Source organism: Ruditapes philippinarum, unplaced genomic scaffold (assembly GCF_026571515.1).
Source record: "Ruditapes philippinarum isolate M1 unplaced genomic scaffold, ASM2657151v2 ctg614_1_1_1_1, whole genome shotgun sequence".
Taxonomy (NCBI): domain Eukaryota; kingdom Metazoa; phylum Mollusca; class Bivalvia; order Venerida; family Veneridae; genus Ruditapes; species Ruditapes philippinarum.
This window is the reverse complement of record NW_026855959.1, coordinates 102,924-119,043: the sequence shown is the minus strand read 5'-3', so window position 1 is coordinate 119,043 and position 16,120 is coordinate 102,924. Positions and strand designations below refer to the sequence as shown.

Sequence of the window (16,120 nt, the reverse complement as noted above, 5' to 3'; positions counted from 1 at the left end):
ATAGAGCCTGGTCAGAATGCAGTGCTGTGTAATGTGCAGGCTGGCCTAGATTTAGAGTCATAGGGAAGGCTTATCACTCTCAATTCCAGCAGGTAAACTTGACATAATTACAACAAAACCTAGTACAACTTGTGTTTAACTGAGTTTGTGTAACACATACCTTTTAATGTTTCCTTTCATCCAGTATACCAGTGGAAAGAAGGACATGGTCTCTAGAAACATTGCACTTGGTCTGTAAATTAAACAAGAAATAAGTTATCTTAACAGAGTATTATGTAATGTAAAACACTTCTGGAAATTTTCTGAAGACCTCTGTGGCCCCTCCATTAATTATTTCAGGCATAAGAGAGAATCTGAGTAAAACCAATGACATTCTCTCGTAAGCTAGCTGGATAGCCTTTTAACATGAAATTCCTTAACATGATTTGAGCATACAGTGATAAGAGGCAAGCAGTTAGAAGTCAAGGACATAAACCACAAAGCCATAGAGCCCCCCATGTATTCAGAACAGAATTAAATTGTATTTTCTTATGTATTTAGCCATTATCATTTGATATTATAGTCAGTCCTTGCTGTTTAATATCTTTTTTTTTTCAATGAAAAGAATACATGACTCTGATCTAAATGGCAGAAACTGAAACTCTATAAGATACTTAATGAAAAAAAAGACATACTGTTCTTCCAATAACAATATAATGGGGCAGAGGGACTTCATTCCAATGAACTGTGAACGTAGAGGTACTATAAAGTTGTAGATTCCGTTACATGCATGTTCGGCAGCTAGTATAATCAGCTGATGAGTCCATCTCTCATCGTTTGTATTCTTGTACTTACAGTGACTACAGTCCTGTAAAATAATACTCAGATACTATTTAAGTCGCGTCCCGACAAAACCAACATAATGGGTTTGCCACCAGCACGGATCCAGACCAGCCTGCGCATCCATGCAGTCTGATCAGGATCCATGCTGTTCGCTTACAAACCCTATAACAAGAAGAGAAACTGATAGCGAACAGCATGGATCCTGATCAGACTGCGCGGATGTGCAGGCTAGTCTGGATCAATGCTGGTCGCAGACCCATTATGTTGGTTTTGTCATGACACAGCTCATTTATATTGTTACAGTGAGTTTAAGGCAGCATCAAATTATCGAAATAATTTAAAGTGACATTTAATAATATGACAGTCTTCAGCTAGTTAACCTAGGCCATTATGAAAACACTTAATTATTAACATTATATTAATATAAAGTTAAACACACACTGCTGTGACAACTGTCCAAGATTTAACCACATGACTGTCACCCTTACAGATGGGAGATTTTACTAAAGCTTTGCTCTTTCCAATATCAAGGTCCAAGTATTAAACTTCCTTTAATGAAATACATAAGTAATTATGTGATTTTAACTGTTACCTTACTGAATTTGTGTAAGAAATTTATCCTGCTTTGAATTTAAGTCACCCAAAACTGGCTGGATCCTAAAGTGATTAGCTTTTGCCAGTTCCATGCAGTATGACCAGCCTCTATACTGTTGGTAACTCAATATTTTTGAAAAACCCTTAAACTTCAAATGGACTGTGGCAATTCAAAGTAGGGTAAATCCATTACACAAATTCAGCAGGTTAAGAATAAAAAAATATAATTAAAATTAACCATCTAGAGGAACAGAGTTTTTATCAGATGGCATGGATGTACCGGTAAAGGCTCCATTTCCAACAATTTAAGTGAATTTTGGCTACAAAACATATATGTAGAAAGCTTGAAATATAACTTAATAATATATAATATAATTATATAATATAATATTGACCATAATAACTGGGGTGTTATTAAATAGGTAAGTAATCTCGACATTGAGGGTTTGATTTCTGGGCTCGCCAACAAAAATTACTAAAAGAGTTTTTCGGGTGAGACTTTAAGTCAAAGTCCTGTGTTTGAGTGCTTAAACACTAGTAAGCACATTAAAGAGCCAGGAAATGATTCTGGAAAACTATCCACCAAAATCTAATGACTAATAGTCTTCTTGAAGACTCGCTGGTGAGTATAAATAAACACCAATCAAATACACACACAAATAGGCAAGTACTTACTGTTCCCCATTCAAGACAACATATTGGTCTTCGTTCCTTCATTAAATGACAAATAGCTCTCTTTGATCCTACATACAATGTGACAGGAGGAGGTCCAGTTATAAACCTGAAAAAACAACATCATATGATTATGTATTTGTTGTGTAAGTAATATTAGGTTAATTCTCGTAAAATTTCTAGGCAGGAAGTTATATATATATATATCTAACAACAAAGACGTAACTATGACTTTTTCATGTATGCATATTATGTATTTATTTCAGTTATTTCTCTCAAACTTCCAAAGTAAAAGTAATCAATCTGTAATCAACAACATAACATGAACTCATATAATTGACAAATAAATTTCAAATTGTATTACTTTCTCAAAGTCTTATAAATCAGTTTTAAAGGTTGAACACAATTACATATTTGTATATTCACAAGATTTAGTCATAAATTATCTATATAAAAATTTAGATTCAATTATTTCCTTCTGACGTAATCAAAAATTTAAAAGTATATTATTCAACAAAAAGTTAAGTTAAACAGGATGATTATAACATCTATACCCTATCTTATAATCTATTTAAACCAAATGCATTCTTTAATAATTTAATTAACCTAAGTAAATGGTAAAAATGATAAATGATTTAATCAACCAAAATAAAAAAGATTTGTTAATGATTCACTTAACCAAATGACTGATTTATTTCACCAAACTGATGTTTTGTTAATGATTTAATTAACCAAATTAATGTATTGTTAATGTTTTAGGTAACCAAATGAATGGCTTGCTAATGATTTACATGTACTTAACCAAATTACTAGATTGTTAATGATTTAATAAATCAAAATGACTTGCTTGTTAATAATTTAATAAACCAAAATGACTGCCATTTTAATGATTGAAATGATTAAATTAACCAAATGACTGATTAGTTAATGATTTGATTTACCCAATATATTCTTCTTCATTTTTTTTCCAATTTAATCATTTGATTTAGTAAATATCATTATGTCAAGTTTAATTTACACCATAAGAAACAAATGATTTTTGAAATATCTCTGAAGATCATGGTCCCAATCTTTCAGTCTTTGTTCTTTTAAAATCAAATTACTAAAAAATAATTGGATAACATTAATGAGTTAGGTTGGACTAAGCACAGATGTGCATGCCAGATTGTAGGAGGTGGTGGACATGCAGGAACTTGCATTTTCCTGTACAGTCCATGAACAGCCTCAATCAAACCGAGACTGTAACATTTTCAATTTTGCCGTTTTGGGCTTTTTCTAGGGATTCTTTTTTTTCTCTTTTATGATATGATACAATAGGTATCTAATTATCTCTATCAGCACTCTATGTGTTAAAGACCATTTTATTATCTTTTGGGCAAGAATATATTGGTTTCTGTAATATACAAATTTGGTGTTAGTTCAACTAAAACCTTCTACTATTTTTGTGAGATACCAACAAAACAAACTCAATCAAACAGTGAGTATTAATTACAAACTAAATCAGATTGCTGTCCTTGAATGGCTTTAAATGCATTTACGATAATGCTTATCTTCTCACATTACTCAAATATTTTCAAAATATTCCTAAAAGTTTAAAACAGATTATTAAGCCTTATTCCAAAATCTGAAAAATTTACTGTAGTTACAACATTATGACAAAATTCCTAAATTTTTAAAAAGATTTACCTTGCAAGTCATTTTCATAAAGGGATAAAAATCAGCGTTTAATTTGTCAGATAATGCTCTTAATTGTCAAAGTATGAAGATTTATAATAATCAGGCCCTAAAATGGCCAAAGGTTAAAGTCGTCCACAGAGAGATGGACATACAGAAAGACTCAATAAGACTATATTCATGTCAGGAGCATATATTATATGTATATATGATGTATACTATTATGTATCTGATTAAGTCTAAAGAACAGAACTGCCTTAATATGCTGTGTTCACACATGCCCTATAATACATTATGTTATATTATCACAGGCATTTTTTTTCTCAAGTGACACTGTAGATGTCACATGTTTACTTTCAAGTTTTACTTCGGGAGGAAGATTTCAGGTAGTGCAATGGTGCAAAAGTAGTGTTTGTAGAAAAGCCTATTCTGTGGTACCATGTAGGAATGTAGGAATTCATTTTTAAGAAAATTCTAACAAACAGCGTCTTAAAATGCTTATCTATACACCTATGGAAACCCAAATGGACCACATACATGTAATAGATTAGACATATTGTCTTTATTACACATACTGAACCCATCATTAATCAAATATATGTAAGTATGGTATGTTAAACAACCTTGTGTGTGACATAGGCCTATAGTTATCAGTGCTTAGTACTGTAAAATAAGAAATTTTTTAGTTGAATTTCTCTTATTTGCAAACTAAAGAGTCTTCGTGACAATAAATGCTTGCTTAATGGCATTCATAAATCTAACAGTACTGAACTGAAAGTAGAAGTTCCCAAACATTCATTTTAACCACAAAAGTTAATCTGAATTGTTTAGAAATCAAATAACTGACTTTCCTGTATCAAATAGTTCAAAGGTTACTGACCCCCTTCTCACAAAATTGACAAGGGAGCAAACTTCTGCAACACTGTAATAACCTCCCTTTTTAGCTGTTAAACTGGGGATAATGTAAAATTGTTACTTTAAAAAAAGCGATGTGAACATGCAAAGCTAGATTTTAAAAGGTCTTTATAAAGTGATACACTGGAATATAAATGAAAAATGAAGATTGGCGAAACAAAAATATTTTCTAAATAAATCTGTCTACCTAGCAAAGCCAAAAAAGTGAATTTGCATGTATACTATAGCTATGGTAAATAATGCTATCTTGGAGGAAAGAAAACCTTTTGGCATTTTTTTTTTACATAATTATAATTTTTGTATAATAAATTGGAAGTTCTTAACCTCTAAAGAATAATGAACACTAAAAATTAATTCTAGCAATATCTTTGTCCTGTAACAAACTTGGCATAAAACATGTACAGACCACCTTGATACCATAATCATTAGTAATTTTAATTAATAGGGGTAATAATTAATTTTGATAAATGCCTTTAAACATGATACATATATTTTTTTTTTGTTATTTTGATAGTATCCACTAACCCCAAATCTTGATTGAGATAATAATTAACCCTTTGACCTCTATATTTTAGTAACAGACTTGACCTGCTTTGAATTCTTAACAGTCCAATGTTATCTAATGAAAAACTAAAATTGAGCAGCCGACAGTACAGAGATTGGGCAGATTGTGTGACAGTCTAATTGGCAGGCTGGCCTCACTAGATACTGAATGCAATGGCAAATAATCATTGTGTGTACATGTAGCATTCAAATAGATCTTAATCAGCGAGCCACAATGAAATTGATTCAACAAAACGCAAAGCAAAATTTGTTGAATTATCAATAAATCCTACCGTTTTTATATTATAAGAGCAAAAATTGTAACTGAAGCTTATAAACCATTTCCAAAGGCGGGGCTTACCTACTGGCCGGCCCAAATAGTTGATGAAAGTCATTATAACTGCTTTCAGACTCCTCTCTATGTTATTCAATTTAAAAATGAAATGTTACTTGTTATAAGGGAAATTCATCAATCAAGGTATTTTATAACAATGACATTGTGCAACAATTTCATTTTAAATGGGCGTAAATTGTAATAACACAGCCACACAATAATGAATCTACTTAACTTGATACAGCGATCTTGGCATTCAGAGGAGTATACTGTAACAGCCTTTGATAATGTACATTAGGAAATATTTGTCTTTCATACAATGTATTTAGTATTCCAAACACTTATAGAATAAAATTCAATATCCTGAACTTTAAATATGCAAACAATTATCTTAGGAAATCCACTGAAGTCCAAATGCCTTAAACATAATTTTTGAATGTCTTACATTTATCAGCTAGGACACTGAAAACAGGAAAATATGCAAAAGAAAACCTAATTAAGATATGTTATCAGAAATAAATTGAAAATCGTATTTTTGTACTTTTCTTAGCCCATTTTGAGTGAAAATTGTTGCAATGCTTTAAAATTTGGGTCATTTTCACAATTAAAATAATTATTCTGAAAATAGAACAGAGTGAGTAAATGATCTGAAATGCTGCACACAAGTTATTGGTCTATATCTAAATTAAATGGAATAATCTAGAAAAATTATTATAAGCCCTCTCATGCCATGTCAAAAAACCTCAGTGGATTCCTTTTCATAATATTATTGGAAGTAAATGGAAACAGCAATTAACAAGAAACATGGCAATGCCATGAAACCAGGTTTTCAATTATCACCATTGTAGACAAATATGTTGTATTTGAAATACAAATACAAGCAACAAACAATGTAACTATGTGCAATGTAAAACATGAATAATGTAGGAGGAATTGCGCACAGAAGAAGTGTTCACTATATATATTCTGTATGAGGAAAAAAAACAAAGGGCCATAATTAGGTAAAAAATTATCCAATCACAAAACCCCGACAATATGTGCTAGGGCACTTGATGACAAAGCTTCTGTGAAAGTTTGAACAAAATCTGTTGAGAAATGTAGGAAGAGTTCAGCACAGAAGAATTTGTTCAATTCTGTATAAGGAAAAATAACAAAGGGCCATAATAAGGTCAAATATTATCCAATCACAAAACCCTGACAATATGCGCCAGGGCACTTTTGATGACAAAGCTTCTGTTGAAAGTTTGGTCAAAATCCGTTGAGAAATGTAGGAGAAGTTGCGCACTGTTAGAAATTGTTCACAATATATTCTATATAAGGAAAAAAAACAAAGGGCCATAATTAGGTCAAATTTTATCTAATCGCAAAACCCCGACAATATGCGCCAGGGCACTTGATGACAAAGCTTCTGTGAAAGTTTGGTCAAAAATCCGTTGAGAAATGTAGGAGGAGTTGCGCACAGAAGAAATTGTTCACTATATATTCTATATTAATGAAAAAAAACAAAGGGCCATAATTAGGTCAAATATATACCAATTGCAAAACCCTGACAGTATGTGTCAGGGCACTTGATGACAAAGCTTCTGTTTGAAAGTTTGGTCAAAATCCGTTGAGAAATGTAGGAGGAGTTGCGCACAGAAGAAATTGTTCACTATATATTCTATATAATGAAAAAAAACAAAGGGCCATAATTAGGTCAAATATTATCTAATCGCAAAACCCCGACAATATGCGCCAGGGCACTTGATGACAAAGCTTCTGGGAAAGTTTGGTCAAAATCTGTTGAGAAATGTAGGAGGAGTTGCGCACAGAAGAAATTGTTTACGCCCGCCCGCCCGTCCGCCCATCCGCCCGCCCGCCGACATACCTCAATCTAATAACCAGTTTTTTCCTTCGGAAAACCTGGTTAATAATTATAATAAATAAAATATTTTGTACTTGATTGAACTGAAGCTCATTTTGAAAAAATAATGTACACTTAATTTTAAACAGGCAAATTTCATGGAATCTTCCATTTTAATGAAATATTATAGCAAATGTTGACTGTGACAATTGTCCCCATAAAAATAATTTCAAAATTATAAATACATAGAAGGTTATATTCTTCGTAGGCCAATACAACAAAAAAAATATTTTGAGGGAGTATAAAGTAACAGCAATTCCTTAAAACAAATTCAATGTATCAATATAAAAGATGTTGAGAACTGTATATATAAAAAGTAGATTTTAGTTTAAGAAACAGCATCTGAAGCCATTCAATGTGATAACACATGGTATAACTACAAAAGGTGAAGTCAGGGCTTGTAATTATCAACACTGAAACTTAAAACTAAGACTTTTCACTAAGACTTTTTCATCTCGAATGATTACATTTCTCCTCACATCAAATTGAAATTTTACCTAAAGTGTTCATATAAACTTTGCAGAACTGAGAATTACATTATTATTAAGCAACAATGATTTTTGTGTTGATTCGCCCATAAGACTAACTGCTAATAAGGCAGGGTTCTAAATTTTACAATACGCGCATATTAGTTTGTCTCTCAAAATACTCAGAGTAGCCCTTTAGATTGAAAGACAAAGACTCAGTCTTAAAACAGAGCAAATACAGTTATATTCACAAATTTACCCCCAACACCCCCCCCCCCCCCCCCCAAAAAAAAAATGACACTTTTTATTGCTGTTGAAGTTTTAAGTCTTGTTTTAAATTTTTCAAGCGTTGCTAATTTCTGGCACAGGACTCACTCATCTAAAGAACAGTGATTATTCAATAATACACTGTCCCCCACACGCTCTTTCTTGAAAGGGTCCACAGGTTCATGGATAAAACTTTGAGGTGTTTCTGAAAACTCTTCAATCGTGGGTAAAATGATCCTTAAATTTCTGAAATAAAGTCAATTTATGCTTTGCAAAAGAATTTGTTCATCAAAAATAATGTTGTTTTTTTGTTTTGTTTTTTTAAGTTCACCTTTAAACAAGCCTCCTTTTCCTCCCTCTATTAAATTTCTAAAAAAGTAGGACTCTAATTTTTGAGGCAAAAAAATATCCCCCCCCCCCCAAACACCACCCAACCCTTAACTGAAATCAAAACTCCTTATTTCTTGGTGTTTTTTTCCATTATTATTATTTTTATATGTCAAAATTTGGGAAACACAAGAAAACATATCATATACATGTCCCTTTCATATCCCTTCCTAAATTTAATTAAAAAAAAATTAAATGCCAAGGTAAAAAACAGTGTGTACTGTATTTACATAATAAGTAAAGTTTACATTATTTTAAAGTTCCCAATTGAGACATTTTACTTCACATTTTCCCAATTCCACTTATCTGGCAGTATTCCAAAAATAATATTTACATAGTATAACAAATGATTTTAAATATTTTTTAAAAACTGACAATACAAAACAATGACATAAAGCACCTATCATTTTGCAGGTCATTTAATACATTCAAATTTACAAGAAAGTAACAAGGAGTGATCTTTTATTTTTTGCTTGGGTTTTATGTTGCACATAAACACAGTAAAGATCATATGGTGACTTTCCAGCTTTTCTAGTGGAAAAGTCCTTAGGGACCATTACATGTATCATTTCAGGCACAAACGGGCACCTGAGCAGATTCAGAGATGCTCTGTAAACTAGCTAGATAGCTTCCTCACATGGTAGAATCAAAGAGTCCCTGGTAAAATTTGAACCCACAGCAGTGAGGGGCAAATAATCTGATGTCATAGGTGCTCAAATGATCATTTATAATATTCAAATTCACATGGGAATTAAATGCTTATCCATAATATGTTTATATGATCTTTGAAACTTACTCATCTTGGTCCATATCCATATATTTGCCAAGTATCTGGCCTTGATCTGTGCCATCAATGTGGTCAAAGTGGTCAGGATTATCCCTTGGGTCTCTCGGATTGTCATCTGAAACATGACCAACTACAAACAACTTTTTCAGAGGTTCACCTACTGGTTCGCCATTGCTCTTTGGAGGGCTGGTTTTCGTAGGACTGTAAATACAATAAAGACACATCCACCACATGCAGACAAAAAAAACATCCTTTTTTATTGACAAACAAATTTTTTCTCTGTTATACTCAATTTGAGCATCCAAACCTTAGGAGGCATAATTAAACATTATAGCCAACATATTTGTTGGTTTTTGTTTATTTGTTGTTTTTTTTCTTCTTGATTTTACATATTTTGGTCATATCTTGACAGTCAATCTAGTTAACCATCTTTCCTGAATAACTAAGCAGTAATTACCAATTTTTCCACAAAAACTACAAAACCAACATTTTCTGAATCACCGTGAGTGCCAAATGACCATTAGACTCAACACCACAACCAACGATCAAACCAGCTACCCCTAGTTTGCTATTCCCATGCTCTTCATGTGGACTACATGAAGAGGGTTTAATTATTATATAAATTATTAAACAACAAATAGTAAGAATATTGTTATAAATTTTAAGATACAGACAATGTAATGATTTAGTAATTTAACCATTATCACGAAAACTTTGTTAAATGGGCTTGCCTTGTTTTTTTTTAGTTTGAAACAAGGAACTTGTCAATATATAACAATTGCTAATAAAACAATTGCTAAAATATGATGTTCAAAAGCTATATTCATACACCTTACCAATTATATAGAATAACCTGGCTTTGTTGGGACAGGAATGTCAATGAAAGCATCCAGAGTTATACACATACATTTACAAGTTTCAAGCACGAAACTCTCATGGTTATAACCATTTCTATACTAAGGCCTCAACATGTCTTACTCTGAGATATTTCTGATAAATTATACATTCATGTTACGATATTTTAGCTTGAAATTTTTTTAAAAGTTTATCCTGATGAAGGTACGTTAGAACTGAAACCGGTAGATTATCAAATTACTGAACCTGCACAGATGTTGATGTGTTTTATTTCTTCATTTCTATCTTATTTTTATGTATAATATTTGTAAATACCTATTCATTCTATTAAATACAGCTCGGTGATGCATGTCCATTGTTGGAGATTGCTGGGGATTGTGCAACTTTCCACTTTCATCCGCAGAGTATGTGGCTCTACGTACACGACTTGCTAACTCATATCTATACAAAAGTAAAGTATATAGAATCTAAAATAACCCTAAAATAATCAAGTGTGCATGCATTTCTGTTTTGTTCTATTATCTTGTTACTATAATCGTCGACTAGTCTATAAAAATGTAGTTTTTATATAGATATAAAAGACATGTCTCACAATCATATATCAGAATGAAAGCCACCATTTACTGACAACACAATGAATAGATCTAAATAATTTAAAATAAGCTGTCATTGTGATTAAAAGGCCCATACCTGTGATTTCAACTTTAATATGTTTTGAAAAAATGATTGCCATAATTTGATAAATTAACTTTAGGTCAAGGTCAAAGTCCTTATACATGTGTAGACTTCATAACAATAACGGTCAATTTCTTTCAAAATTCGCTGAGAGTTCCTAGAAAGTGCACACAAGATTGTGTCTATGTACAGCTCAAACTAGTTTACCCCAATTGTGTAGGACGATATTAAAAAATCTCCCCTCCACCCCACCCACAAACGCTCATCTCACTCCCCACAAGAATGATGAAAAATCCCAACAGAAATTTATACCCTTGTTGTATAGTTATGGTGTTAAAAACTGATTCCTCTTCACCATAATCTTCATCCTCATCATCTGACTCGAGCATACGCTGTAATTCTGCTGCCATACGTTCTGTATATACAAAATTATCACTGTTGTTTATTTATCTGGTTTTTATGCTGATTTTAACATCCGCAGTCAGTCCATCTAAACAACTTTCCTAGATAAGTAATCAGTTATTACCAATTTCCATGAACAGTTATTACCAATTTCCATGCAAGTCACTACTAATCACACATAATTTCTAAATAAGCGGTGAAAGACAAATGACCATTACACTCAATTTCCTACAAGATTAATTGTCACAAAGAAATTTCGCTTTGCCCCGGGGGATCAAATCACCGCCCCTGCATTATAAATCTGATGCTCTCCCTATTGAGCCGATCAGGGAGCAGACATATTTCTTATGTATCCTAGATTAAATATACTCAATTACCACAATTTCTAAATATGCGGTGAAAAACAAAATTAATGACTACATCAGTTGTCATGGATAATTTTGACTCTGCAGGGATGAACCAGCGATCACTTGATGTTTTCCCTATTGAGCTAAGTGATGAGATATATTTTTCAGGTAACCCTTCTAAATATACTCAATTCTGTAAGCCACTGTATATATATAAAATTTAATTCTCAAAATGCTTAAAGCAATTGCATGTGTGACTGTTCCATACAAACAGAACAAAGTCAGTACAGCAAACATATTTGTATAATTTGATTTTACTATATACACTGTTGCAGTCTCTATATTGTTTGGCTGCACAATTGTAGTATGGCCAAGCTCTGTATGACTGGCTACATCAAATAGCTGTGTGGCTAATTCAACAGGTTTATCCGGTTCTCTCTGGTTTACTAGTCAAAACCTAACCAGAGCCTTTTTATAGTCAGTGTTGTCATTTAAAATTTTACTTTTCTGAGATGGTACATTTTGAATTTGTGATAGTCAATTTTGGTATCATACTAAGAAACAAAGTGTTTCAAAATTCTGAGGTGTTCCAAAATGCATTTGTGGTAGCCCAATCCTAAGCTACAAACCTTTATAGTGATCCTAAGCTACAAACCTTTATAGTTCAGTACTGGCAACCAGTGTTATCTACTTAAATTGTTTAATTGGATTCCCTTCCTTTGAATTTGAAAAAGTCCATTCGGAATTTATAGGGTCATCAAAATACAAACAGGATAAAGCCTTGTCAGACAGCACAGAGGTGCAGGCTGGCCCGGCTATATACTGACGGCAAAGGTTAATCACTTCTTGCTTCACCAGGGTAAGAGCTTAAAATCACATATTCTAAATAACGTACCCATCCATATTAAAATCACAAATTCTAAATAATGTACCCGCCCATATCAGAATCACAAATTCTAAATAATGTACCCACCCATATCAGAACCATATATTTTAAATAATGCAGTACCCACCCATATTCTTGGCTCTACTAGATTTACTATCATCTTGTTTAAGGGCATCTGGTTGTATCTTAGCATATTCCTCTTTTGTTACACTCATATAGAAACAGAAATCTGTAGCTTTGAGGATGTACGTAGGTCCCGGGTTCAGCTGTAAATGTGGCTCTTCTACTGTAGTGTCCAAGACAGCCACCAAAGATATACCAAATCTAAAAATAGAAACAATTTAACAAAAATCTAAATATAGATACAAATATAGCAATAGTATGAATATGCAATATTATGAATATAATACAAGTATATTTAAATATAGCCACAAGAGATTAATTTGGTCAGAAAGGTATAGCAACTATAACAGAGGTCAAGATAGCTTTCTATAGGCTGCTTGCAAATTAATAGATATCAAATAATTATTTTTAAATCATTTTCAGTTGATCATTGAAAATGCCAGACGAACCTTGCAAACAAAGCCTTACAAGAAATTTTCTAAGTTAACAAAGGACTGTAATCACAGTATTCAAATTCAATTTTGAGTTATGGATCTTCGAAAGAGACCAGACAACTTGTGTGAAGTTTCAAAAAGAATAAACAGATAAAGTGTTTATGCAGACATGAATATTGTTGCAATTGACAGGCTGACAGAACCCTACAATTGCATCTAAAAGGGAGACAAGGAAATACACCTGTCTACTAAAACACTCTATGTACTTACATGCAAGTTTCTATTTAAATTCAACAGTACTGCACAGTAAAGTAATGTTTTTCTTCAAATACAAAATGCAAATTTGTCAACTGACCTTTGATGGGCATCTGCTGATGCTTCAGTGAATTTTTTACCCTCATAACCACTGAAGAATGCACTACGTCCCAGCTGTATATGATATATCTCATTTCCTGAGTGTCTGCCGTAAGTCTGTTGCCATTGGTCAGTTGCTAACTCCCCTTCACTGAAAATTAACCAATCATAAATATTTTACTATATCTCATTTGAATGAAATATAAGCCACAGTGCCTTAACTTTACATTGTTTAACATGCAATACATTTCTGTCCATATCCATATCATCATTCTTAAAAAGCATTTTTAATACTGTAGCTCAAAGAGCAAAAATTACCCCAAAGAATTTTAAATAAAGATATTTTGATAACTATATGGTAAAAACTCCTAATGTATAACTACAATTCACATCAAGTGATTTATGACAAATTAAATACTAGTAAAGGATGGGACAAAACCTTAACCATTTAGTTACTATACCAGTAAATAATTCAATTTAAATCTTTCTCCTTAATATATGCCCTCTGAGAAGAAAATAAAAATACCTTCTGTGTATATTAGCTTAAGTCCTTTTGCAGCAGTAAAAAACAATAATAACAAAATTACAGTAAGAATTCTGCATAAATGAATGAGAAAGTTTGATGACTATGATCAAACTCAAACTACTGAATTCTAAAGACAACAAAAACAACTGACTGGCAATCAATGTCAAGTTTGTTCATTTTTAATACAGTTTAAAAAGCAATTATAAAAGATGAAGCTATAAAACTGGCATAAAAAAACAACAATTTGTAAATTTTAAAATGTGTTGTTTTTGTTTAAATTTCAATTACATAACTATGTACCCAGTTACCATTTTTACTTGCGGTGTCTAAATTTTGCATAAAAATTGGCAGTGAATTGCTTTGACTGCTTAATTAATAACTAAAATTGATAGTGTAATGCTCTGTCTGTTTAATGACTAAACAAGCAGATTCTTGGTGGAAAAGAAGTTTAAACGTGTTAAAGCAAAATGCCTTCTGAATGTATTTCGACTCTATCTAGCACAAGGTGATGATGGATGCACTGTTTTTATATGCACTGTTTTTATGCAAAACAAGCAAAAACCATGGCATAATTTATAATGTCCACTTTCATTTGGTTGGATTTTTATTTTAAGTCACTGTAATACCCGGTATCACAGTGAAGAGTGAAATGACAACTTTCCAGCTTTCAGGACCTAGGGTGCCCCTCTGTTCATTACTTCAGGTATACGTAAGCAACTGAGTAGAACCATTGACATTCCTTAGTAACAGAAGGTGCACGGCTTCCACATATCAAATTATCTAAAGTCCCTGCTGGGATCCAAACCCACAGTAACTGTCAAGTACAGGTTGAGTAAATGACATTGACATTATGACACTTTGTCACAGAGGCCATGTTAGGATATAATACACATATCAAAGATTATGTATTACATAGGTTAGCATATCTGACTAGTAAATTAGCATGTTGTTTTTTTCTCTATCTAATAACATCTTAGAAATTTGATTAGATAAGCAATTAAGAAATATATTAAATCTCTAGTTAGCAGACTTATAATTACAATAATTATTAGTGCATATACATGTAAACATTGGTGCATCTTAATAATTTAATTATTTTATTACTTCAATATCTTTATGCTTAAATTTACTATGCTTGTTATTAAAAAAAGCTCTATTTAAAAAGCAGAAATAACCACATTAAATTATGTTTAAGATTTTTTATTTTATGAATTAAATCAATGACAATTGCAATATATGTACAAAATTTAGTGTTTTGCAACTTTGTTTGATTTACAGTTTCAAATAAAAGTTACTTTATTTTAGTAAATGAAAGATTAACTCCTTATATTTGTACCTGTATATTTACCCCCCTCCCCACTTTAATTATATTTATATACTAAGTCTTATGACTAGACTAAAATGTTGCATACAGTTTTTTTTTGTAATTGTTTGAGGTTTCGTATAAAAAATGGTTCAATGAAAAAATTATCTCTCTTCCATATTATATAATAATTATACATGTGTAAAAGGTTATCTCACTTTTTAATCACATTCAAAAAATGAATGTTAAATGAGTTATCAATTACTTCCCTTATATCATTTATAATGAATAATTTATAAATTATTCTATCCCTATAATCCCTAAATGAGCTGTGTCACGACAAAACCAACATAATGGGTTTGCGACCAGCATGGATCCAGACCAGCCTGCGCATCCGCGCAGTCTGATCAGGACCCATGCTGTTCCCTTTCCAACTCTATTACAAGTAGAGAAACTGATAGCGAACAGCATGGATCCTGATCAGACTGCGCGGATCCATGCTGGTCTGGATCCATGCTGGTCGCAAACACATTATGTTGGTTTTGTCGTGACACGGCTCAAATGTTTATTTTTTAATTGTTGGTGGTAAGATTATGCTGGACCGGAAATGTTACACAGTGATTTTCTGGTTTTGGTAGTACAGGATTTAGGCCTCAGGCGCCTGTCTTTGATTTTAAATACCTATGAGCACTTTCTTTTATAGAACTAACAACCCTCCATAAGCTAGCTAGATAGAGTGTTACCTTGCTCACACACACAAGTACCAACTCCCGAAGATGTAATAGGCAAGGGGTTGGCAGTCAGCCACCTTAACTACTCAGGAACGCAGGTCCCTTCAAACTAAACCTGC

The 16,120-nt window shown here is 32.4% G+C and overlaps 1 protein-coding gene across 12 annotated transcripts in view; it reads right to left on the bottom strand.

Moving 5' to 3' along the window:
• The window catches only part of LOC132744953 (potassium channel subfamily T member 2-like), a 106,636-nt gene that overhangs the window by 18,629 nt on the left and 71,887 nt on the right, over positions 1-16,120 (bottom strand). For 10 of the 12 annotated variants that reach the window (XM_060733750.1, XM_060733753.1, XM_060733748.1 and 7 more), the window contains 9 exons: positions 13,443-13,592; positions 12,658-12,854; positions 11,208-11,310; positions 10,536-10,661; positions 9,375-9,566; positions 8,300-8,437; positions 2,092-2,197; positions 675-847; positions 161-232 (listed from right to left, as the gene is read on the bottom strand). In XM_060733750.1, coding sequence (XP_060589733.1) covers positions 161-232; positions 675-847; positions 2,092-2,197; positions 8,300-8,437; positions 9,375-9,566; positions 10,536-10,661; positions 11,208-11,310; positions 12,658-12,854; positions 13,443-13,592 — 1,257 coding nt within the window. Of the gene's footprint in view, positions 1-160; positions 233-674; positions 848-2,091; positions 2,198-5,581; positions 5,639-8,299; positions 8,438-9,374; positions 9,567-10,535; positions 10,662-11,207; positions 11,311-12,657; positions 12,855-13,442; positions 13,593-16,120 lie in introns of all 12 variants that reach the window. The other 2 variants (XM_060733751.1, XM_060733755.1) reach the window with 2 other exon arrangements.